This window comes from Malaclemys terrapin, chromosome 8 (assembly GCF_027887155.1).
Source record: "Malaclemys terrapin pileata isolate rMalTer1 chromosome 8, rMalTer1.hap1, whole genome shotgun sequence".
Classification (NCBI taxonomy): domain Eukaryota; kingdom Metazoa; phylum Chordata; order Testudines; family Emydidae; genus Malaclemys; species Malaclemys terrapin.
The window spans coordinates 90,488,083-90,514,620 of record NC_071512.1 but is presented as its reverse complement, the minus strand read 5'-3'; the positions used below and the strand labels follow the sequence as shown (position 1 = coordinate 90,514,620).

General features: G+C 42.4%; 1 protein-coding gene across 1 annotated transcript in view; it reads right to left on the bottom strand.

Moving 5' to 3' along the window:
* The window catches only part of WLS (Wnt ligand secretion mediator), a 67,238-nt gene that overhangs the window by 10,992 nt on the left and 29,708 nt on the right, over window positions 1-26,538 (bottom strand). The window contains exons 2-6 of the mRNA XM_054037328.1: window positions 17,377-17,649; window positions 9,561-9,685; window positions 3,739-3,900; window positions 2,277-2,413; window positions 1,335-1,503 (exon numbers count right to left, since the gene is read on the bottom strand). Coding sequence (XP_053893303.1) covers window positions 1,335-1,503; window positions 2,277-2,413; window positions 3,739-3,900; window positions 9,561-9,685; window positions 17,377-17,649 — 866 coding nt within the window. The remainder of the gene's footprint in view (window positions 1-1,334; window positions 1,504-2,276; window positions 2,414-3,738; window positions 3,901-9,560; window positions 9,686-17,376; window positions 17,650-26,538) is intronic.

The window sequence follows — 26,538 nt, the reverse complement described above, 5'->3', positions numbered from 1 at the left end:
AAGCCATGGGAAAAGAAAGTTAATTTATGAAAGGGGGAAAAAAAAAAAAGTGGGTGCATAATTCAATCAGTGAGAGTGATAGCAAAGAACATTCTTAAGTCAAGAAAGAGGTTACCTACTAGGTGCTGTTTTGAGTTACCTCTGTGCATTTCCATGGTGGGATATGGCATCCCAGATTTTGAGCTGCATAACTTCATTGGGAAGCCAGGTTCATTGGGGATACATGAAAGAGCTCGAGAGGGAGACATCATTGCCCTCCCCAGAGATGGGCAAGCTATTGCCCTGCGCACCACTGTCATTCCAGAACTGCTCCACCCCCTGCCCTGAGCCCCCTGCCACACCCCAACCCCCTGCCCTGAGTCCCCTTGAAGACCCAGCACCCCAACCCCCTGCCCTGAGCCCCCTGCCACACCCCAATCCCTTGCCAAGTCCCCATGTACACCCCACATCCCAACCCCTTGCCCTAAGTCTTCTGCACCCTGCACCCCCTTCCACACACCGCACTCCAACCCCCTGCCCCAGCCCTACATTCATGGCCCTGCATACTATTTCCCCACCCCAGTGTGGCCCTCAGGCCAAAAAGTTCACCCACCCCTGCCCTACTCTACATATGGGAATGTAGTCCCTCCCCATCCCCCTCAACTGCCTCTGTTCATTCTCCAAAACCACACAGTACTGATGTCAGACTTCTGTGTAGAGGGAAAGGTGGGCAAGTAGTGGGAACGCACAGAGGTGACTCCCAAAGAAGAGTTACTGATAAGTAACCTCTAAGCTTTGAGGGTATCTGTACATTTCTATTTGTGGGAGATTAGCAAGCAGTGTGTCCATCCGGAGGAAAGCAGGTGAAGAGTTCTGCTAAACTTAGAGCTTGTCTATGCGGTACATTAACAGGCAGTAGGGAACTTTAAGTGCCCGCCAGCAGCGTCCACACACAGGCCAGTTAGTGTGACACATGCTGGTGTGATCTAGAATTTACAGCCCACTGGTGTGGGCTAAAGCACCATGTAGCCAAGCCCATAGATTAACACTGTTCTGCCAGTCCGGCATTGGAGCATTATGCTATTTCCAAGGAAGAGATCTGATGAAAAATGTGCACAACACTCCCAGTTGTTGCTTTGCAAATATCCAGTATCCACCAGGGGAGCTTGTCTAAGGCAACCACTGATGCTGCAATTGCTCTTGGGGAGAGGGTTTGTAAAACCAGGAGATGCTCGTTTCCTAGCTAAGATATATACATCTAAACCAGTGGGAAAGACTGGCTGGTAACGTTCTACCAACAATTTATTGGATTTCTAAAGGGAACGAGATAATCTTTACTCTATAGTCACACCCACCATCATATGCTCGCCACAAAAGATTATCCAAAATGACAGAAGCATGGCATAGAAGATTCCTTGTCGAATATCTCCAAAGAGCAACATCCAAGTCCAGTCAAATCCAATGGAAAACCACTCCACTGGGATATTTATGAACGTCATGGAGATCCCAAGAGCAAAGATTACCCTGGAGAAGCAGACAGAACAGAATCTCTTTCTATTTCAAAGAAAGGACCAAGAGGACTAGGCCAAAGGAGCTCAAACTTCATGAAGAAGTAGAGGTTTCCTCCTTTTTGCCACGATACCTTCCTGTTCACCCACCCACATAGCAGTCCTGTTATCCTGCCTCCACAGAGACACCATTAATGAAGGGGGACTCAGTAACTGGCAAGAAATGTATCTATTCCAAACAAAGCCCATGTTCAGGAGTCAAAATGGAAACCCAGTTGCTGTTTTCAAAGGACTGGTTGGGCAGTCAAATTCCTATGGTGCTAATCCTACACATGCACCCACAGTCAGAGGGGACCCTGATGCAGCAGCCTAGCGTATTTCTGCTATATTGGGAGATGGGGATCAGAATTTGGGGAACTGACACAGAGGGTACAGACACTGTCTGCTACACAGCCCTGCAGGGGCTTCCCGTGGACCACCAAAAAGTTTTAGGAGGCAAATTCTATGGCTCCATGATTGCTGTGAGAGAATGGCACAAGGGTCTAGTCACGCACACATAGGAGGAATGTATCAGCTATGCAGACTATTGCAGAACAAAGACTGCAACAGAGGTTCATGAGCAGCTCTGTTGCCACATTGGCTTGGCTAAGAGTGGGGAAGGAAGGAAAATGGATCCACAGGGTTGGCAATCTAGCACGTGGCCAGTTTACCCAGGCTTTGCATGAGGCATACATTTTGGCCTTAATCTTACAAGTTGTCTGGATCACAGTGAGTTACTCCTCTACTCACTTTTCCAGCAGGACAGGAGCGCGTGTCATCATCGTGATCCGTCTCCAATACCAAACCATGATGATGAAGATGCTGGGCGTGAGGAAGGTTTTCATTGCAAACCACACCTTTGTAAAACCTCCATTTTGATGGATACTCTGAGGAGACAAGTTTAAACATGGGAGCTGTACAATATTTCACTTTCCTCATCTACAGACAAGATCAGATTTGCATTATCCTGTTATAGTCACAGGGCCTGACAGAAATTGCAATAGTCTAAACTACAACCACTTTAATATTAAAGAGCATTGCTTGTGAAATGCACAGCTGAACTGTTGGACAAAATGGAAAGAGCTGTACACCGCTGTTTAATGGGTGTCCTGACCATTCAGTCCAAGTCGAATTTTTAGGACTCCTGATAACTAATGCAAATATTCCACCACTTCAATTTCCAAATAACCAGAAATTGATAAAAACAGATTCTTTTATAACTGGTGTTTGATAAGTATATTTTTGCATACAATTTAATCAATAAAAGTTGCCACGCATTTAAACAAAATTAATTTATTCTAACATTAAAATTAGTCGACTTAATATTAAATGCAGAATGAGGATAATACATGATGGTAACCCCGATAAATACTCAGAGCTAATAGGCAAATTGATCATTGCTCCAGAAATAGCGCCGCTCAAAAGCCAAAAACAGTGAGAGGAGAGGGACTAGCTCTACTGCATTAAATGGTGGTAAACAGGAGAACTATTTAGGCTCTCAGCACCTTGATGGACAAAATTATTTAAGACTGAAATGAGGCAGAGACAAGGACACTTAACACATTTAAATTAAAATCAAAAGGTGACACGATTAAAGGGGTTTCCTCTTCAAGTGCTATCATTCCAGATCTCTTATTTCCTCTCATCCCTTATTTTAACTTCTATGCTTAAAGTGACCATGTGATAGGAGGCATTTTTTCCAGTTTAATTTAACTCTGATCCAAAGCCAGACTGTATGCAATAGAAAAATGTTAGTCAGGCATAATAAAATTGCCTGCTTCTGGAGTCAGTCAAGGAAGCAATTACCAGTAGACCAGAATAGCAGTGAATTATCCCACTAGTGTAGTCAGCATGGTGGGAAAGGGGAGGGATAATAGCTAGAGAATAGTAATAGAAGAGATCCAGTGGGTAAAGGGGCTGCATTGACGATGAGAATCATACAAGTTTACTGACCTTAAACAATAATGTCGTCATTATATTCTTACTAGGGAATAGAGCAATTGGCAATTGTGGTTTTGTACAGAACAGCAAAACTCCTTCCCATTTCTCTATCAGTCATGGGTTACTTTACCACAGCAAAATCATAAATCCAATAAAAGGCTGGATTTTACAAATATCTTCCCACCTTTGACACAGCAGTGAGTCTCCATTAAACACCTACTCTAGAGACGGGAGCCCAGAGTAAAGATAGAAATGAGACATGCACACTTACCACCAGGCGAACATCCTTTATTTCCCCAATTCCCACATTAATTAGTTTCCTTTCATTCACAGGGAGTCGAATATTGAGGAGGTAGAATTTGTGAGCCACCGTTCCAATTTCCATGAAATGGAGTGCATCACAGTCATAGTGTCGGCCTTCATGCTCTATGGTCTAGCGGAATAGCGGAGAGAGGGAAAATGCAAAGGGGTCAGCTTTGATCACTTATTTGGACTTCAAAGATGATAAATCAAATAGTTGTAGAGTAGTAACTAGTCCTTCCAGGGACTCTAATTTGGAGATGTACAGCACAGACTTCTTGTTTCATCACATCCCAACCTTACTTCCTGGTTCCCTAAAAGGGGAAAGTACTAATAAATATAAAAAGAAAGCAAATCCACATGGAGAAGCAGTTCAATTTATATTTTCAGAGAAAACTGGTTGATACATAGTGATGAGAACATATCTGAGCCCTTTTCTTCCTGAACAGGGACAATTTGCCTCAATACTATAGCTTTTGCCAGTTTTAATGCGTGGCCAAAAAGTTCATGGGTGTCACTATGCTATAGCTACTCAGAACTTCCTGTGGTAGCAAGGGTAGGTTACAAATATGCTTGGTCTGGCTTTTCCAAATAGAATTAAAGGAGACTCTCAGTTAGCAGAACATGGCCTGACACATGGTTGAACAGTTCCAGTTCCATCCAGTAGAGCTTAGTGGTGCACATTAATGCTGCAATTAACTGGCTAGTTTAGTCAGTAATATCGGCACTGTTAAATTATTCCAATTGTTTCACAGCACAGATCACTACAATCCAATCAAGTGTACTTAGGCATGTTCATTTTTAAAGTTATTTTATTGTGTAGCAGTTTTAGAATGTAAGTCATGCATTTTTAATGTTCAATTTTCACACAGAATGACTTATAAATAAGTACCGGTAGTGAATAGAGTAAGTTAGAGAAATTTGATTTAGACCCCTAGATGTAAAGTCTAATTGATATTTAATGCATTAAGCATTTAGACAAAAAAATGTAAGCAGGAAGTAGTTATGCAGCATCTAATATTCAAATATCAGATGCTAGGCAGGGATAATAGGTCTGTAATTAATTAATCAGCATTGTTTGTCAAACTGCCAGCAAAACCCTATTAACAGATCAATTGCTGCTTAATATTTATCAGGGTAGATAGTTTTTTTTTTTTAAATCAATGCTTTTCACTTGGTCACTTAAATCCTGCTTAAAATAACTGATTTTAATCAACCTCTCCATTTGTACTTCAGTTAATTTTCTAAAGAAAGGTACATTTTCATTGATTAATATAGCCATTAAAACATGTTTATTTACAATTAGATAGAGCCTTTACACTAGACTGGTACTTTTTTGCTACCTAGGAGGATAAACAAAGGTATATATAGTTATAGTGTAAGCACTTATATAGACTGATATTTTCAGAGTTTTAGTACGTTAGAAAATGGTGGTGAAGGATATATTCCTTATTTACTTGGACAATTGAAGTTGTACTCATGTGTGTTGAGCTGCATTAGGATGGCTATTGGAGTTTCATTAAAACAACTGCACAAAAATCTGCTTTTATTAAACAAAACCACCTTAAAATGTTTTGGATACATAATCTTCTCTTATAAGATGTTTCACATTTACAACTCAATGATTTATTAAAGGAACAGAGGGATCAGCTGCAGTAAGTGAATCAAAACTATTTCAGGTGAGCCTGGGAAAATTTTCAAATATGCTTAAGTGAAAGTGTCTTGAGCTTAACTTCCTACTCACCTGAGGGGCTGCTCTATACTTGAAAGTTAGGTCAACCTAGATGCATTGCTTAGGGGTGTGTAAAAGTCACACCTGAGAGACAGAGTTAAGATGATTAAGCCACACAGTGCAGACAGCACTTCAGATGACCTAGCTCCTACCTTTCAGGGTATGTCTTCACTACCGGCTGGATCGGCAGGCAGGGAATAGATTCAGTGGGGAAATAGATTTATCACGTCTAGTCTAGACGTGATAAATCAATCCAGAGCGCTCTCCCGTCGACTTCTGTACTCCAGCTCGGCGAGAGGCACAGACAGAATTGACGGGGGAGCAGCAGCAGTCGACTCACCGTGGTGAAGACACCACGTTAAGTTGATCTAAGTACATCACCTTCTGCTACGTTATTTACATAGCTGAAGTTGCTTAACTTAGATCGATCCCCCTCCCTCCTGTGTAGACCAGGCCTCAGAGGTGGATTTACTTCAGCAACAGAACCCTCCCTTCTGTCACTGTAGTGTCTCCACTGCCACGGTACAGTGTTTCTAGTGTAGACATACCTACCCTCGGTCTCATTTTCAAGAGACTATTTTCAAAGTTTTTCAGACTTAACTAGGAGATCAGATCCCCTACCTTTTGTTTTTATTCACAGCCTGGAAGAGAGACAAGTTTTCCTATTTTAACTCCCAATTGATTTTTCAACCTCACATGAATTAGTTCACATGAAGAAAATACTCTGTGCCTGCAGAAGAGGCTATTGCTGTCAAAAGCTGGTTTAGAACTTCAACGAACTATGGTTCCAAGTGCTTGGCTAGTGATTTAAATCAGTTAAGTGGTGTGACTTTCTTTAAAAGATCAGCAGCAAACATTCACTGCTTGAATGGCTCATCACTAGCCCTTCAATTTATTATGGTTGGCATGATTGATGGGTGAATATTTAGATGCCTATGTCATAGTAATATGATCTTCAGCAGTTAGGCATCTATCCTGATACTCTGGTTCAGAATATTTGCAAGAAAATTAAGGGGAGTAAGTGCTTAATCCATCCGCTTCTTTACTGCCTGAAAACAGCACCAGCAATACAGCAGCACTTTTTATTTCCATAGCCTTGGGCAAACTGCAGAAACTGCATATAATGAATCCTACCGCTTACATTTTCCCTTGCGTTCGACGTTGCCTACTTTGGCTGTGATAGTTCCATCTATTTTGCCATGCTTTTCTTCATAAACTGGTCATCGGAATGGGCCAGTTCTTAACAAACAGCTCCAGACAGCCAACCAACGAAATCATGCATCTTGGGGGAGAATTAGTTTGCATCCTCCTGCTCTCTTCAGTGAAGTTGAGACAAAGTGGTTGTTATGGAAGTACCTTGTAATTTCAACATGATTTTCCTTTATTCCTAGATTTGTACTTGGCTAAAAGATGCCTCAAATGAGCACTGTACTCATATGTCAAGTTTCATGTTCCCTTTGCTATCTTATCTTTGCAATGTTTGCAGCATTGACTGTGACAAAGCTACACACTTGAATTTTTGTTCATCTTGTTACAGCTTCATGAGAAACTAGATGGGCTCATTGAATGATCCTGATGAGAGGATATACAATGGTGTCTCCTGGAATCAGAGGCCAGGTCCCAATGCCTGCGATGACTTTGCCTTGTGCACAATAACGCAGCCCCAGAGTCCTCCACAGGATCACGCCCTTAATACAGTACATGATCTGTTTGTGCCACATTTATAAAAAACTACCTCGAAAGTTAGAATTGGGGAAAATATCCTTCATATAGAAAAGAAGACTTGAACTCCGTTTTAGATGGAGGCTCCATCAGGGATTCAGCATATTTAAATAGTTTAGCCTTAAAACATTTTGTATTGAAAAAAAATCAAACTGATTTTTTTAAAAATTTTTTTAACGACCCTGATATTTACCACTTTTACTTAAATACAGTTATTGTATGCATTAATCCTGCTTATATATGCAAAGTGGCCATTAAATATAAACTCAATACAATCCCTCAACATCCTCAATCTCTGCCCCACAGTCATTCTTTATCCTTCTCCTTAACCTCTCGCTCTCCTCTGGCTCTTTCCTCTCCCAATACAAGCATACTTTAGTCTCTCCCATCTTCAAAGATATCCTTGACCCCACTTGCCTCTCCAGCTACTACTTCATCCACCCCCTTCATTCCCAAGCTCATCGATCAGATGTGCTGTCTACGAGCCCTGCAGGGAGTGTCTCTTCCAATTCCATTCTAGACCTTCTCCAAGAACGCTTCCACCACTTGCACTTCACTGAAACAGCTCTCAGTCCTCTAATGACGTCTTCCTACCTGAATTAAAAACAGATTCTCCATTCTCAGTCTCCTTGACCCATTGGCCACTTTCAAGAGGAGCAGCATGGTTGGCTATGCTGAAGTTTTTGTCCTGTCTTGTGACTCCGTCCTTCCCAGGTTCTCCCTCTCTCCAATCAGCCTTCCGCATGTCATTTGAAAGATCCTTTTCCAACTTCAGGAGAAGGGAGGGCAGGTCCCACAGGGCTTTGCCCAGGTCTTCTCCCTCTATATACTGCCTCTTGGCAATCTCACCTCATTCACAAATGCAAGTTCCACCATAATTTCTTTGCTGCTGCTCTCTCTATTTTAGAGAGTAAAATCTTAGCCTATCTTTCAGACATTTCCTCATTGACTTCCAGCTGTCAGCTTAAGCTCAACATGACCAACACAGAGGTAAGCACTCTAGATAAACACACATCCTGACATCCAGGCTAAGTTTTGTCCGTTCTTCCTGTGTAATATCTTGAAGATACAGCCTCTCCATCCGCACATCTAAGATTCTTGTCCAGATCTTCAAACACCCTCTCCACTGCATTTGTCAAGGCCAATCTTGCCCCACTTATATCCATTCAAAAAAAAAAAAAAAAAAAAAAAAAAAAAACACCACTGCTGCAAAAGGTCATTTTCCTGACATTTTGTCCAAATCATCCAGTATTTGCATCCCTCGCTGGCTCCTCCTTTTCCATGCATCAAACGCAAGAGTACTGGTTTTCACTTCCCTAGTCAATTCTGCCAATTGCCAGCTTTTGATGCCCACGTGTTCAGTTTTTGAACAAATACCTTCATGCTTTCTCCCAACACGGTTTCTTACTCCCGGAAATAGTTCCCTACAAACACCTGCAAAGCTACCTCATTGATCTCTTTCAAATTCTTAGTTAAAGCTCTCTTTTGCCATTAAGCCTACTCATATCCACAACCTCCAAAACCACCACCCAACTTGACAATGGACAGTCAGCTGGTACAACACCACTGACGATCATGCTAATACTATCTCATTATTTCCTGGTGCTCCCCCATCCGTCTGTTACATCTACCAATTATTTCTGGTCTTACAGGGCTATGAACTAAGGCAGGGATTATCTTTTTGTTTTGTGTTTGTACAGCACCAAGCACAGTGGGGCCCTGGTCCCTAACAGGACTCTCGTACACGAATTCAACCACCACCATGGATGTGATTTGCTGCAGGAAATGCCATTTCAGACTCCTCAGCAGGAGCACAAAGGGCTGGAGTCACACAGTTATCTTCCCCCAAATACTAGAATTACAAAATGGAAAGTTACCTTTCCTTCTCCTTCCCACCTCCCCTACTATTACTCAACCTCAGGTACCCACACACACAACCCACCAAGTCACAATTGTTAGTCGTGTCCACAACTCCTTATTGTAGTAGGAATTCTCCCCCCTGCAACAAAATTTTGTTCATGACACTTTTTCCTTCCAGAACATAGTGATTTAAACAAAACAATCACCATTATTTCTTAAAATAGCATTTTTTTTTTAAAAAAGCATTACAAATCAATGTAGACCCCAGGATTAATGACTACTTGGGATCCCAATTTCATTCCTTAGAGAACACACACAGTCACTCTTGCCTTGGAGTCTTTGAAATCCAATTTTATTGGCACCATTCCCCTCTGCAACTCCCATCCACTTACTGTACACCCAACAGAAACCTAGTAATGCTAAAAGCGGTTAGAATTGTGTCCAGTTGCAAAGAACTCCTAGAAACCAGCAATACCTACTTTTGGAGAGGCAAAAGAACATTTTAGCTTTCGGGTCTCTATCGCATGTGCCATTTCTTTCCATTCACTGAACATGTCATCACGATAGGCCAAGGACACATCAAGCGTAACTTCTGCATTGTCTTCTGCAAGAGTAACAACCAAGCTTATTATGAAAGGAACAGTATGCAACAAAAAAAGGTGCAAGAATAAATATTTCAGAACACAAAGGATAAACTCTGATTTACATATGGTGATGGAAATCCCTCCATTCCAACTCTTATGGATATTTACCGTCTATAGGATGTTTATCTATTCTCCAGTAGGAGTCCTAGAAGTCCAGGGTGACCAATCTTTATTGGTCATGAGTGTTGGGTATTCTTTTCTATTCTTGCTAACTTGTAGTCTTAGGTAACACTGGTCCTAAGGCGCACACACACACACACACACACACACGATCCAGCATCCTATGTCAAGGCTCTGCTGCCTCATGACCCACTTCACTATGACTGCAATTGAATTTGTACTATAGAGATCGATGAAATCAGAACTCACTCAGTAACTGGCCCTACCCTACTTCCTGTGTGTACAGGAGCTTATATTAAGTATTGTAAGATAGAACATGTTAAAAAAAAAAAAAGCCACCTTAAATGGACATTCTCTTCTGCTTTTCACCCACTGTTATTCTTTTCATGTCCATTTTCATCATTTCTAATGTCTTTCTCAGAAGATAATCTTTCTTCACTGCACACTTCGAAGCAGATGCAGAAAGTGGACAGACCTGAAGCAGTAGTAGTTCAAAGTACAGGTTACCACAAACAGCATCTGCTTTGAAATTCCCTAGAAGTGGAAGGTGGCATGGTTGCCAACAAACCAGATCAGAAATCTCACCACGTGATAAGTTGCCATATGCATTCCATCTAGTCTACCCCATTGAAGAGGTTTAGAAAGGCCATTTATATACAAACCATGAACAGAGATGTTGTGCAAAAGGGATCTCAAAACAAAAATCCACCAAATCCCACCTCACTTACATAGTTCACATGGGAGCAGATTGACAAGGAACTCTGCACCCAACATATTCTTTTGAGTCTCTGGCCCCAACCATGGATGCTGTGCTCCTTTGAGAAACTGGCCTTTACAGTTTACAAAGGATGATATTTCAAATCTACAACAGAATAAGAACAGATTCTTGAAGCTCTGCTTGGCCTACGCATTTGTCATCTTTTTCAGAGTTATGTTTTTGTTGGGATTATGTAATGGTACACTCATACAGAATGCTGGGAAGGGGTGTGGATGGGTTTGTGGTTTAGACTTGCTATTTATAGTGTGTTTGGAGGTGGCTCTCTCAAGCTTTAATGTGGACGCCAACATGTTTTTTTCTGAGCTGTTTTTGTCACATGTGTGATCTGTGTCTTCCAGATTGATCAGGAGTTCTGATACCCCAGAGCCATCTTTGCATTAGTTAAGCTTCCTTGAAATATGAATACACGAGCTCAGGGCCACTGTTTTAGCGTTTCAGCAAATAATGGCTAAATAGTCCAGTCAAACTGGGCCCCAAAAGCCCACCCACACACCCCATTTTACAAAATTATAAAAACGGGACTATTCAGGACTTCATTTTTGCAAACTGTTCCCACTGGAACTGCAGTGGTTTTTAAACACTAAAACACTGCTGCACTATCACTGGTCATGAAAACCAGAAAGCAAAAAAAACTAGTATATTTTTGTCCAAGCCAAGAAAAATGCCAAAGAAGTAAAATCCAGAATATATTTGGATATATTTATAATTTTCAAGTTTTCAGAGTTTTATTAAGCAATAGTCTGGGATTACGCCGCCCATCAGAGATGCAACTTGACTGAAGTGTCCCTTCAAAATTGACAAGAACAGAAATGTTCTTACACACCAATACAGTATAAAGAAAAAGACTTTGATTCCGCACCTGGGTGCACTAATGACTCCTTTCACTGAAACCAGCTATTTTTGGGGGAGAAAAAAAAAAATTAAACTTCTGCTAAATACTTTAACCGTGAAAGGTTTGTAACTCTACCTGTATTGGCTATACTAACACCCTTAGACAGTTAACTGTTCTTTCATACTTTTTGTTCAGCTGGGTAACATTCCTGATGTTCTTGCAGATAAAAAAAACAACACACAAAACCAGGAACCATGTATATAGTTAACATACTGTAGCATGGTGTGGAAATTGGAGCAAACGCAGACACCACACTATGTTTGGCCACAAGACAAGGGAGTGGTTTTAAAACTGGATGTCAGACACACGTCTCAAGAGTCAACAAGACAGATCATTGGAGGAACGAACAAAGAGACTCCCCATCAACATATTACTCACTTCTTGTAGTGCCCAATACACAGTATGTGCTTTCTAAACAGAAAGCAGGCACAATATCTGTCCTGAGGAACTTATACTTTAAGTTAGAGAGGTGAACTGAGAAAGGGGCACTGGAAAAAGATACAACATACAAAGGTAGTCAAAATTGTGTTTCTTTGGTTAGTTGGTATAAGTTAGTTGCCTAGGAGGAATTTAGCATGGCAAAAAAATTGAGTCTTCAAGGAGGGATTTAAATATAGAGGATAGGGACCTTGCAGATGAAGTCACAAGAAATATTAAGACCTCTAAACAAAAGGTCTCACCCAATTGGCCCTCTGATATTCCATGAAGGGCTCATCTTCCAGTGGTCTTTTGTCTTCTCTACTCCTGGCTTTTGGGTGCCCCCACTCCAGATCCACATGAAGTGCTCTTTGGGCTCAGACAGCTGCAGGATGGGAACGGAGCCCATTCAAGATCGCGCCAGGTACTTTTGGGGATGAGAATAAGGAGCCCATCCCCCAAAACATATTCAGAACCAGGATAATAGGCAAGACCTTCAAGGCTTTGAAGAGGCAGCCACACATCCTTCTTATAAAAGGGAATTTAAAAAAAAAAAAAAAAAAAAAAGAGTCATGTATCAGAAGGGAAAGGTAGAGAGGAGTGGAAGACGGGGTAGTATCTTCTTCATACTGGAGGTAGAGAGAGACCAGGAGAGATTGCTTATTCAGGGGGAGAGAGAGAAGGTGAGGAAGAGAGACAGGCAAGGTGCTGCTGAATACCCATAAATATATTCAGCTTGTCAAAATATCAATGTTCAGGGAATTATTTATTCAGTTTCTCCATGTTGCATAGAACTCTCCAGTTTTCAGAACCATGTATGGCCACAAAAAACTGAGGTGGGAGGGGTCACACACAAACATGGTATCCGCCACCTCCTTTAGTGTCAAAACAGGAGACTGGCCAGGCACCTATAACAGGCTACCGTATATAGTTAAGATTCAGATTAATCATGTGTAGTTGCGAGGGTTTCCTCTTCCACTTCCCCCCACTGCACGCTCAGACTAGATGAACCTTCCACAGATGCACAGGACACTTGTGCACAGAAGAGGTGGCTATGCAATTCCATTGTCATCGTAACAGGATGCTGTATGGATAATGGAGATTTCAGATTTCACATCCTCATATAGCACCTCAGTTGTCAATACCAAGAGGTGGTGAATAATAATCTCACCTGCCCCACTGGATTATTTTGAAACACTCTCTAAATGAGAAAATAAACTTGTTTATACAGTAGGCAGTGTGCCAAAGAGGATTGTCTCCTGGTACACATGTTCTCCTAAGGCTTCCAGCCAGTCAGACTTCTCCATGACAGTTTCATGGACATCCATAAGGTAACTCAGGTCACAACTACAAGAGCCCTAAAGAAAGAGACGATTTAGCTCTCCTTGCATTCCCCATGTCACATCTCAAGATGTCTGGGATTTTGAGGCTAGAAATTCAGTGACTATGAGCTTTCACCCAATTCCCTTTAAACTGTTAGTACAGATATCTTCACTCACAAAAGACAGTCTAAAAATAGGGAAGTCATTTCACAGACTGACAGGTCTGTGCCAGCTGCATACTAATAGAACAACCTGGAAAGACACTAGCAACTAGGAAAAACTGTCAGTTTTTGCATTAGCAGAAAGCTAACAAAGGATGGAAGTACAAGCCAGCCAACTTAGGAAGAGAAAAGGGCCAGCTCATACAAATCTCAGTAGGAGCATACAGGGCTAGACGGACTATGGTGTGATCCCCTTCAGAAAAAAGAAAGTGATGATGGTAATCTTTTCCTCCATGCTGACAATACTGGAAACTTAAGTTATTCGCATCTATTAGGATTTTTAAGATTCATTTAAAATGGGTCTCCTCATCCTCCCCCCAATTTTTTTTTTTTTAAATTAGGCTGAAAGTGGTTTAAGTCCTTCACAAGACAGTTAGGGAATGTTATAGATAAAGTCATGCCATTGATTTTCCGTGTAATAAAATGCTGCTGCCACCATCTCCTGCTTATAAAGCACATTTCATATACAGATTTCAAATATTTTCCTCATTTTATACACGTTGAAATGGAGGCAGAGATGTCAAGTGACTTGGCCAAGTTTACAGCAGGAGTTGGGAATAAAAGCCAAGTCCAAGTTCACTAAGTGTGAATAGAAGTAAATCAGTTCTCTGCATAAGAGGTTAAATATAAAGCAGTCTGAGGAGGAGTGCTAGTGTACAATGGTCCAGTCTTCCAGGTGATGTACAAGAGGTGAAGATTGATAAACAAGAAAGTCTTATGTCCAAGAAGGTACAGCAGACAAAATAATAAATAAATAAATACATACATACAGTGTCCAGTGATACAGCACATTGCTTCATGAAGGAGAGGTATTCAGCTATAACCAATGTGGTGGTGGTGGCGGCGGCAAGATGTGCAGGCAGTTATTTCTATTACTTAAGACTAGAGAGGACTGAGGATTGGAAACTTAAGTTGAAGGACTTAAATTACGAGAACAACAGATAGAATCTAATGCAAACCTATTAAGCAAGTAAAAGAGGATTTAACTCATTGTTGGAAGTGTATCCAACTTGGAATATTACCTGCTGAAGGCAAAGTTACTGCCGAAGGATCAAAAGGCCAGAATGCATGAAAGTTTAGAAGAGCATAAGTGCAGGCAATGGCTGGGCTACGTTGAGGCATGTGTACTGTAGGTCAGCCAAGAAACAGTTGGTTTGAAACCAGGTGTTATATGGTGGAATGAGCACTGATGAGCTGAGTGGCATTTTACCCATTCCAAAAAAAGTTTCCAGTGTTCTCCAACTCAATGACAGGAATAAGATCTAATTGCATGGTAATAGAGTAACACTTCAAGTTTCAAAAGAAGCCTTTTGTGCTGACTCTTAAACAAGCGATTTCTTGTGGTCAGAAACTAGATCACCACCAATGCTCCCCCCTAATTCTACCTCACTTTCAAGGTTGCTGCCAGCCAGCTAAATGTCAGATTACTGCATACAAACATTCCCTCAGAGAGTGCCATCCATCGTCCTGGTAACTAAGCTCTTTCAACAGCTGTGTTATTGATGGAGACTGGCCAATGTTATTCACACAGAGCATTTGTTTCATACAGCTTATGTGAATGAGACTTATTGCACTAAGATAAGACTGGAATTCTATTTGCAGTCGTTACCTGCTTGACAAATTAAATGAAATATGCACGGCATATTTCAGTAGCCAAATACAGACCATTTTAACCAGTTCAGACTTCTTTGGCAGATTTCTCCATACTCCCCATCTTTTGGGGAACAGTCAAACTGAGCAAGAGCATTTGTTGTTTTCAGTATTTGAGTAAACATTACATTAAAAAGGAATAGTCTGTTTAGACCCAGAAATTAGCCTTTTTTAGAGAAAAAGCCAAGCTCAGGCAGCTTTCCATGTGAGTTGACAGATATAAGAGCAAACTGCTTTTTCTAAGTATCTGGATCCTTATCAAAGACCTAAAACATATTTCTAAAGACGTGCATGAATAAGGCCTTCCTTCCTTCCGAAGGGCATAATACCAGCCTTCCTGAAGGCATATTTTTGGGCTACCCAGTTTGTGTTGCTTTGAGAAAAATAAACCATCTTACAGAGTCCACTTGGGGCCCACAGTGTCATGACTAGCATTTCATTCTACCACAGGAAAGCCCCTGTTTAGTCAATGACCAAGTTCTGAAGTTGTTTGACTGACATGCATGCCTGACTCGTGGTATTCTAGTCAGTGATGCCTACTGAGCAAGCAGAGTAATACTAATTAAACTGTGATAGAACTATGACAGTCTCCCATTATCCTTGCCCTGTGGCTCAAGTGGCAAAATTTAGAACTTGAACTGGTCAGAGGAAAAGCCTACATCAAAAACAACATGAGTCACTGCAACCTTGTCACTGGAGCCCTGCCCCCACCAGGCAAATATTGTATACAAACCCCCTCCCAGAACCCTAATATCAGATTCCTCAAAATAATCTAACTCTGCTAGAAAATTTGAGTATAAAGAATTATTGCAAATAGACTTTTGTTCAGCTCAAACAGCTTGCAGACCACTAGTGAAAAGAAGTCCTGGTTTTTGCAGTGAAAATTGAAAACCAGTTTAAGCAAGCATCATAAAGTTACAGGGTCACTGTTGAGTACAGATGAACATCCCCCTTATCTTTCTCTGGTTTTCTGAGGGTGCCTATGCAGATTTCAGTAGCCTTGAAAAGCTAATTTATAAATGCAAGGGATATGTGCTCACTAGAAAAGAAGTGTAGATTTAATACAGTTGATTTTAGCTTGGTTAGGAGTACTGCTGATTAATTTGTAACAACACTACATAATAATTTGGGACATGGATCTTAGAGGAGTGACTTCCAAATGGTGTCATAATGGAAATCAACCATGCATTTTACCATTGTAAAGTCTTTAAGAAGGAGCCCTTGTAGGTGGGGCCATTCCTGGTTATCATCCAAAAGTGTAAGGCTACTACATCCAGTAACAGAAAGGAGAGGATAGATTCACGTTCACTCAACAAGAGTAAGATTAAAACAGAAATGATCTCAAGGTGACGTTCAATCATATGAAAGAGTCCACTCCATATTTGTGCTCGCAAAACTGAGATTTGGAGGGTGAGGGAGTAAAGAAAAAGGCCATTTCTGATTGCAGATCAGAATTATGCTTCAGCATTCTTTGTTGGGAGGAGTAGGAGGAGAGTTCCTTATGCTAGCTTTCCTTCCTTTAACATGCTAGAGCTGTCCCTTCCCCACAATTTATTTTTCAAGGAGAAGGGGCCTCTCTAGCTCACACAATTTTAATAACTGACTATTCTTTCCACTGACCATTCCAGCACTAGCATGCTGCTTAATAGCTCATCCTGTAAAATGCTGCACGTCAGATTAAAATGGCACCATCTTGTTAGCATCACTACCCCAGCATAGTTTAAAAAAAAAAAAAAAAAAAAGTTCCAGAAACTTTCTCCCATGCAGAGGGAGATAGTGGACCTCAACTAGTGAGCTTTGTCTTATGGTTCAAATCCCAGTTCCACTAAGTCAGTGGATTGTTGCCAGTGGACTTCAGTGGGAGCAGTATTAAAGCCCAAACAGCTTGTTATGTAGTAGGATCTGGCAAAGGGGGATTTGGAGAAGACATTGCTCTTACCAGGGTTACTCCCTTTTGTATTGTTGGGGGATATTTTGATTTTTCCATGATTAAATACATTTTATACACTGTAAATAATCCATAAATTGACAGACCTTCAGGACGTTAAAATTCTCCTTAAGATGATGGTTTCAAAAGGGAACAGTGTTTATACGGTCTCACTTTTAGTACGTATCCCAGATAGTTAAATAAAATTATTTTAATGGTCTAAGAGATTTAAGCCCCCACCCATACACATGCACGCACACACTCTATGGTCAACCTTTTCTTGTACTGATCAAGCATTTTTGGGGATACATAAAAGTGACATACTTATCTCATTATTTTTCTTGAACGCAATGTCCAGCTGCAGGATAACAAGTATGAACTGGAACCAGGGACTCATCTCTTTGGCAGGGAGGGGGATGTGAACAGCAAACACAATGTCATTGGCTTCTATTTGTCTGCTCATCGCCTCGTCAAGATCTCGGATCCTCTCACACTGGTTGGGTCCCCAAGGCATTAGCCACTTGGTTTTGTGGTGGTTTTTCCGTACATCTACACATTTTATGGACATGTAGTGCATAGCCGTAGTGGGACTTGGAGCTGAAATTGAAACAAGCCATATTTTTAGAATCTAACATGTTACATGACTAACTGCTTATGAAACCAGATTATCCTCAACCCCACAGAAAAGTACAGGAGACAAGTTACATCAGGGCAGTCATTGCCATTAGCCTTTTAAAAATACTTTAGGAATCCTTTAAACGTATGCAAGAAGCAACACAGTAGTTAAGTAAAGAAGTTTCTAGGTGAGAAAGTTTTATCCTTGTTCTACTGACTAGGCATGCCAGTGGCACTTTGCATCACATGGTGGAGTAGCCACTGTGACCATGAGGGCCACTTTTAATGAAGACCAACCGGAAGCGAGGTGCAGAACGTAGCATGTCTATCCACTGGATCAGGCAGTGTTGTCCAATTTATGGCCCTTCAGAGTGACTAAAGAAAATGTGGACTCAAAAGGCATTCTATAAGCTGTGTGCTGTGATTTTACTGTATCAGTTGGTACATGGCATAGTGGAAGAACTTGCAGATGTGAACGTGCCACCTATGCATTTCCGGCTTCTTTAGCAGAAAGAGGCAATTACAGATTTTCAAAACCTAGCCTCTTTGCTTGTGCTTGTAATTATTTGAGACAAAGAACTAGCTGGAGGCTCATATTAGACATATTGTTGTCTAATATCTTGTATATCTAGGTACTTGTCCAAGGAGATTTCTAACATAAGGGAGGTCAGGATGAAGCATCATAAAAAAAAAAAAAAAAAAAAAAAAACCAAAAAGCCACACACACATCTCAGCTTACTTTATCTAGCTAGAATACATATCGCTCCTAGCTCTTACGTGCAAACCCTTTCCTTGCCTTTAGCCTTATTTCTGCAGAGAGAAATTTGAATGCAAGTGGTTTTTAAAATTGCATCAGCATGATTTAGCCAGCTGAATGGAGGGAGCTTGAGACTAGACCCCATTTGGCTCCATCCACCAGCAGAGTGATATCATTCATCCAGTTGGTTAAGCCATGTTAACACATTTTAATCTGAATTAGTTTTCAGAACAGCACTTATGATAACATTACTACTTCTGGATTAACTAGTGACTTCCATTCATGGCAGCAGGTCTCTAATAGACACCATCACTCACAGGAAATTTTGATAGATGGGTTTTTACAAACCAAGAGCAAGAGGGTTTATTGTGCTTTTTGTAGCTTGCTAGAAATGCCACCTTAAAAATCTTTGGTCTGTGAGGCTCCCAGTCTTTGCAGTCACTAATTCAAGTTTCTACAGTTGTGCCATACTTGCTTCCTGTGCAGCTGGGGCCAGAGATCTCACTATGGCCCTTCAACAAGATTTCACAATGTCTTTTCACAACAGTTAGCAACTCGGCCCTGGTCTACACTATAGAGTTAGGTCAAATTTAGCCACGTTAGGTTGATTTTATAATGGATGCGCCTACACAAGCAACCCCGTTCCATCGGCCTAAAGAGCTCTTAAAATAGACTTCTGTACTCCTCCCTGGCGAAGGGAGTACGCTAAAATTGACCTTGCAGGGTTGAATTTGGGGTATTGCTGTCGTAAATTGATGTTCTTGACCTCCGGGAGCTAACCCAGAGTGCTCCAATGTGACCGCTCTGGACAGCGCTTTCAACTCTGATGCACTAGCCAGGTACACAGGAAAATCCCCGGGAACGTTTGAATTTCATTTCCTGTTTGGTCAGCGCGGCGCGCTCAGCAGCACAGGTGACCATGCAGTCCCCCCAGAATCGCTCCATGCTGGAGCTCGTTTGCTGTATGGGGAGAAAAATCCGTGCAGGCAGAACTCCAATCAAAAAGAAGAAATGCTAATATATGGGCCAAAAAAAAAAATCAAACAGGGCATGATGGACAGAGGCTACAACAGGGACACACAGCAGTGCCGCGTGAAAGTCAAGGAGCTCAGGCAAGCCTACCAAAAGATAAAGGAAGCAAACGATCACTCTGGGTCAAAGCCCCATACATGCCACTTCTATGATCAGTTGCATGGCATTTGGGGGTGAGGGGGACCCTACCACTACCCCAACACTGTCCGTGGACACCTGCAAGGGCGGGGGAAAGTCTCGTGCAACATGGAGGAGGATTTTGTGGATGAGGAAGAGGAGCAGGAGAACGCACAGTTGGCAAGCGGTGAATCTGTTCTCCCTGGCAGCCAGGACCTTTTCATCACCCTGGAGCCAATACCCTCCCAAGGCAGGATCCCTGACCTGAAGGCAGAGAAGTCACCTCTGGTGAGTGCACATTTGTAACTACAGTACAAGGTTTAAAAGCAATAGTCTTCAAGGCAAATCAAACATTAAAGACTTCGGATGCATTCATGGCCAGTACAGCTACTGGAAACTGTTAACGTGTCTGGGGATGGAGTGGGAATCCTCCAGGGACATCTCCATGAAGTACTCTGAAAGCCTTTGCAGAAGGTTTCTGGGAAGGGCTGCCTTATTTCATCCTCCACAGTAGGACACTTTACCATGCCAAGCCAGCAGCAAGTAGTCTGGAATCATTGCAGCACGAAGCATGGCAATGAATGGTCCTGGGTTTTGGTCCCATTCAAGCAACATTCAGTCTACATCTTTCTGTGTTCGCCTCAGCAGAGTGATATCATTCATTGTCACCTGGTTGAAATAGGGGAATTTTTGTAAGGGAACAGTAAAAGGACCCCGTTCATGCTGGGCTGTTTGTGCTTGCCTAAAAGGGATCATCCCTGAGAATAGCCAGGTGGCAGGGGGAGGGGTGAAGGGATCATCCCAAATAGCCACGTGGCAGGGGTTGGGGAGGGGGGGGAAAAAGGGAGGGAGAAGGTATGTGCTGCACATCCACCAGAAAACTGCAGCCCCTCTTTTTAAATGGCAAACCCAACCAGCATTGCTTGCTTTGGGAAAGGAGGGTGCTGCAGTTTGAAAACATTCCCACGTTATGAAGGCGTTAGAAGCCAAACCTGTGTACCCTTTGGCTTACCATGGCTGCCTGGAAACAGAATTCTGTTGCCCAGCTATGTGTGATGTGTCACCATACCGGCAGGCACTCAATACAAAAAGGCAAAATGTGACCTTGTACCTAAAGCACATGTGCGGTCTGCTGGGAATTGCTTGATTCACTGTGAAAGAAAGTCTCCCTTTTATTCTCAGAAATGTATCATCTTAAATTTTACTCTCCCTTTTTATCCCCTTGCAGGTGCAAATGTTTCTATGCTCCCCCTATCAACTCTGTCCCTGAGGTTATCGCAGATTAGAAGGCGGGAAAAAAAATAAAAAAAAAACGCACTCGCGATGACATGTTTTCTGAGCTAATGCAGTCCTCCCGCAATGATAGGGCACAGCTGAATGCATGGAGGCATTCAGTGGCAGAGTCCAGGAAAGCATTAAGTGAGCACGATGAGAAGAGGCAGGATGCAATGCTGAGGCTAATGGGGGAGCAAACGGACGTGCTCACGCATCTGGTGGAGCTGCAGGAAATCCAACAAGAGCACAGACTGCTGCTGCATCCACTGTACAACCACCTGCCCTCCTCCCCAAGTCCCATATCCTCCTCACCCAGATGCCCAAGAACATGGGGGGGGGAAGAGGCTCCAGGCACCCAGCCACTCCAGAGGATGGCCCAAGCAACAGAAGGCTGTCATTCAAACAGTGCTTATTGTAGCCACACTACAAATCAAAAATGTGGCCTTGTCCTTCCCTGCTCCCCCACCCCACCCTATCCAACCCCGGGCTACCTTGTCAGTTATCTCCCCCTTTTTCTTTTTTTTAAAAAAAGAAAGAATGCACGGTATCAAAACGATAGTGACTTTATTTCCTTTGCCAGCTGTGATCGAAGGGGGGAGGGTGGTTTGCTTACAGGGAATTAAAATCAACAAAGGGGGCGGGTTTGCATCAAGGAGAAACACACACAACTGTCACATTGTAGCCTGGCCAGTCATGAAACTGGTTTTCAAAGCCAATGCGCAGCATGCCTACCTGTGCTCTTCTAATCGCCCTTGTGTCTGGCTGTTCAAAATTGGCAGGCAGCCTGGACACTGGTAAGGAGCAGTTCAACTATAGACTGAGCAAGTGCCACAGCCCGTGCTTTCAGGAATGTCTGTGTCCATGTCCTCCTCACAATCATCCTCATGCTGCCGTCTCTCAGCCGGGTTCTGAACATACTGCAGTATAATGCATGAGGTGTTTACAATGCTCGCAACAGCAGTGGTGAGCTGAGTGGGCTCCATGCTTGCCATGCTATGGCGTCTGCACAGGTAACCCAGGAAAAAAAGGCGTGAAATGATTGTCTGCAGTTGAATGCTCTCAGTCTCCAGAGCTACACTATACCCTTATGCAATCTTCAGACTGTAGTGGCCACCCATCAATTTGTGTCTGCTGGATAGTCTCCTATACGCTGCAGGAGTGGGAAGAGAGATCTACAGGTCTTCAAAATTAGATATCCAGATATGTTCTTACAGTGTGGAGAAACTCCCTGCCCAACCCAAGGCAGCAACACCGCATTGGGTCTGCAGCATTCAAGATCTTGCATCGAATCACAGCACTGGAAGGAACCCCAAGAGGTCATCTAGGCCAGTCCCCTGCACTCAAGGCAGGACCCAGCATTATCTAGACAAGAGGTGGGCAAACTTTTGGCCTGAGGGCCACATCGGGGTTCTGAAACTGTATGGATGGCTTGGTAGGGAAGGCTATACCTCCCCAAATAGCCTGGCCCCCACCCCCTTCCCACCCTGACTGCCCCCCCCTCAGAACACCCTCTCCTGGGACCCCCCTGCCCCTAACTGCCCCCCCTCAGACCTCACCCCCCTATCCAACCCTCCCTGTTCCCTGTCTCCCGACTGCTCCAACCCCTATCCACGTCCCTGCCCCTGACAGGCCCCCTGGAACTCCCACACCTATCCGACTGCCCCCAGCTCCCTGTCCCCTGAAACTCCCTGCCTGCTCCCCACCCATGCTGCTCAGAGCGCCAGGACTGGCAGCCGGGTCGCCTGGCCAGAGCCAGCCACGCCGCTGCGCATTCTAGAGCACCAGGGTAGGCTGGCAGCTTTTGCCGCCACGCCGCCCAGAGCGCTGCCAGCATGGCAAGCGGAGGAAGGGGGACAGCAGGGGAGGGGTCGGGGGCTAGCCTCCCCGGACGGGAGCAAAAGGGCCAGGCAGGACAGTCCCGCGGACTGGATGTGGCTTACGGGCTGTAGTTTGCCCACCTCTGATCTAGACCATCTCTGACAGATGTTTGTCTAACCTGCTCTTAAAAACCTCCATGATGGAGGTTCTACAACCTCCCTAGGCAATTTATTCCAGTGCTTAAGAGGTTTTCTAGACCATTAATAATTTTTGTTGCTTTTCTCTGAACTTTCTCCAATTTGTCCACATCTTTCCTGACATGTATTGTGTCCATTTCTGGGCACCACACTCCAGCTGAGGCCTACTCAGCATGGATTAGAGCAGAAGAATTACTTCTCATGTCTTAGCTTACAACACTCCTGCGAATACATCCCAAAATAATGTTTGCTTTTCCGCCCCCCTTTTTTTGCGCACAATAGTTTTATACTGTTGACTCCTCTTTAGTTTGTGATCCACTATGACCCCCAGTTCACTTTCTGCAGTACTCCTTCCGAGGCAGTCATTTCCCCATTTTGTAGGTGTACAACTGATTGTTCTTTCCTAAGTGGAGTACTTTGCATTTGTCCTTAATGAATTTTATTCTATTTACACCTCAGATCATTTCTCCAGTTTGTCAAATCATTTTGAATTTTAATCCCATCTTCCAAAGCACTTGATTGCGAATGATGCAACTCCTCCCAGCGTTGTATCATTCTCAATCATTATAAATGTACTCTATACCATTTCTAAATCATTGATGAAGATATTGAACAGAACTGAATCCAGAACGGATCCCTGTGGGACCCTCCTATATGCCTCTTCAGCTTGATTGTGAGCCACTGATAACTACTCTCTGGGAATGATTTTCCAACCAGTAACTCACCCACCTTATAACAGCTCCATGTAGGTTGCATTTCCCCTAGTTTGTTTATGCCCAAGAACGTAGGGGTCAGAAGAATATAGCCTCTCTCTCACCTTTGTGAAGAGGTGTGGCAGCAGATTAGTTGAATGGAGAAAAGAATGCATAGAAATTGCCTCTTCGAGTTCAGTTGGCATGAGAGACAGAGCCCTATCAAATGAAGATCCGCCAATAAAAATACTGTTTCTTTAAAGACTATTAGGAGAAGTTTCTCAAAATTTACAGTCCCCATGTTCAGTTACCATATTAATAAGTTACCCAAGAGGCTTATATGCCAAGAAATATTTATCCTTCATGGCCCAGTTTCTGCTTAATCTTGCAGCAAAGTAAAAAAAAAAAAAAAGTGTTCAATTTATTAGGTAAGCAGACAGACATAGGAGTGTGACTGCACAGTGGGATCAAAATAAGATTAGCTGGTGGAAAGGGAATAAATGGATTCAGCTCCAGGTACCTTCAACAATAATAGAGATGAACTGAATATTTTTGGTCCTGGCAATTTACTTTGCCCACATTCCCTTTCAATGTGTCCCAGTGAGCAAGTCCCTGTGTAAAGCACATACTCATATCAGTAACTGATAAATAAGATGGTCATGAACCTCATTATGCAGATGGGATAATTACCTGCTCTGATTAATTGAATCCAAGCATGTTGCTAGGGTAAAATTGTATTTCTCTTGCTGCTGGATTACGACTTTAAAAAAAAATAAAAAGCAGCAAGTTGGACAGTACAATGAGTGTCTGAAGCTACTGTACCATCTGGAAAACAGCCATGAATTTAATAGTTTCTAGCACTGAAATTCAGTGCTGCCGCATCCCCCCATCCCCTAACCCCCAGAACTGATCTGATTTCCCTATGTGTCAGTGAGTTAATCACAGACCCATTACACTACACAGCTGTAACCAGTTCAGAGGACACACAATTATAACTTGGATAAAGAGCTCAAGTGTAGATGGGACCTAACCTTATTATGCAGGGAGGGCTGTAGTGTAGACAGAATATAGAAACCCAATTATGTTGGATTGCATTGTATTTATACCCAATGGCCTTGTGTACATTACACTGTTTTTCCATAAACAGTAGGGGGAAATTTGTTTCTGTAGTGAAGTTTCCCCATACTAACTTCTCGCTACTGTTACTCACACCTTCATGTCAACTGTTTGAAATGGGCCACCTTGATTACATTGGCCTCATTACCACTACCAATCGTTTTTTCCTCCTGTTGATAATAGCCCACTTCCACTTTAATTGAATTCTCGTTAGCACTGATTTCACCACCACCACCCCCTGCCCCCCACACACATGGGATGACAACTCCCATCTTTTCATGTACAGTGTCTATATGCATGTCTACTGTATTTTCCACGCCATGCAACTGATGAAGTGGGTTTTAGCCCACGAAAGCTTATGCCCAAATAAATGTGTTAGTCTAAGGTGCCACAAGTACTCCTCATTGTTTTTGTCTTTAATAGAGTTATTCCCGATTTACACCAATGTGGGGGGAGGGGAAAGAGTAACCCCCTTTGTCTTAAGATAAATGAAACAGATGAAACCCCAAGCAAGTCCTTCAGTACTGGATGTAGGAATCAAAGGATGTGATGTGTTTGGGGTTTTTAAAAGCTTCCCCCCCCCCACCCCTTCTCAAAGCAAATCCTGTATTTCTAACATCACTGCAATGCAAACAAACAACGATAATTCTTGTGTCAAAGTAGTTCTGTCATGTTTCTGGTGTCACCTGGGAAATAAATATTTTAAAGCTACACATAAGCATCAGAGAACTCTCAAACCCTGGAGCTAAGTGGAACTGGTATCATTCGGATGCTAAACCTAACAATCATGATTTTGAGAGGGTTCTAAATATGACAAAGTTCTCCCATTCCTAGCTGGGTGTTCATATTCCTGCAGTCTTGTGTGATACACAGTAGGAATTATTTTCCAGAGTGGGAAGTGGCAGAAGAAAAACCAATGAGGAAAAAAGTTGTGTGCTTTTCACAGCATTTGGGCATTTCATGAAGCATGCAATCACTTCCAGATTGTCTTTAGAAGCACCAAACAAACATTCTCTACATACAAAGCAGCAAACATGTCAGGGAAACTATCCATCTGTGGCATTTAAAAAGGAGAAGAGAGGACCAGCTAACATTAAATGGAAAAAACACCATTCTTGCTGCTTCTGCCTAAACCAAAGTCTAAAAAGCCAGGACTCTGGTATCAATTGGTTATGGAAATTGTGGCATCACAAAAATTTTGCATTATTTTGTTAAATGAAAACAATCTTTTCCCTCTTTACACCCAACTGCCATTAGTATAAAACAAAATCAAAAATACCCCCAAAAAGAATCTTATAATACATGTCACATTGTCTCTAGATACAGGAAGTTTAGAAGAACAGGAGTACTTGTGGCACCTTAGAGACTAACAAATTTATTAGAGCATAAGCTTTCGTGGACTACAGCCCACTTCTTCGGATGCATATAGAATGGAACATATAATGAGGAGATATATATACACACATACAGAGAGCATAAACAGGTGGGAGTTGTCTTACCAACTCTGAGAGGCCAATTAATTAAGAGGGAAAAAAAAAAAAAAAAACAAAAAAAAACAAACTTTTGAAGTGATAATCAAGCTAGCCGAGTACAGACAGTGTGATAAGAAGTGTGAGAGTACTTACAAGGGGAGATAGTCAACGTTTGTAATGGCTCAGCCATTCCCAGTCCTTATTCAAACCGGAGTTGATTGTGTCTAGTTTGCATATCAATTCTAGCTCTGCAGTCTCTCTTTGGAGTCTGTTTTTGAAGTTTTTCTGTTGTAATATAGCCACCCGCAGGTCTGTCACTGAATGACCAGACAGGTTAAAGTGTTCTCCCACTGGTTTTTGAGTATTTTGATTCCTGATGTCAGATTTGTGTCCAT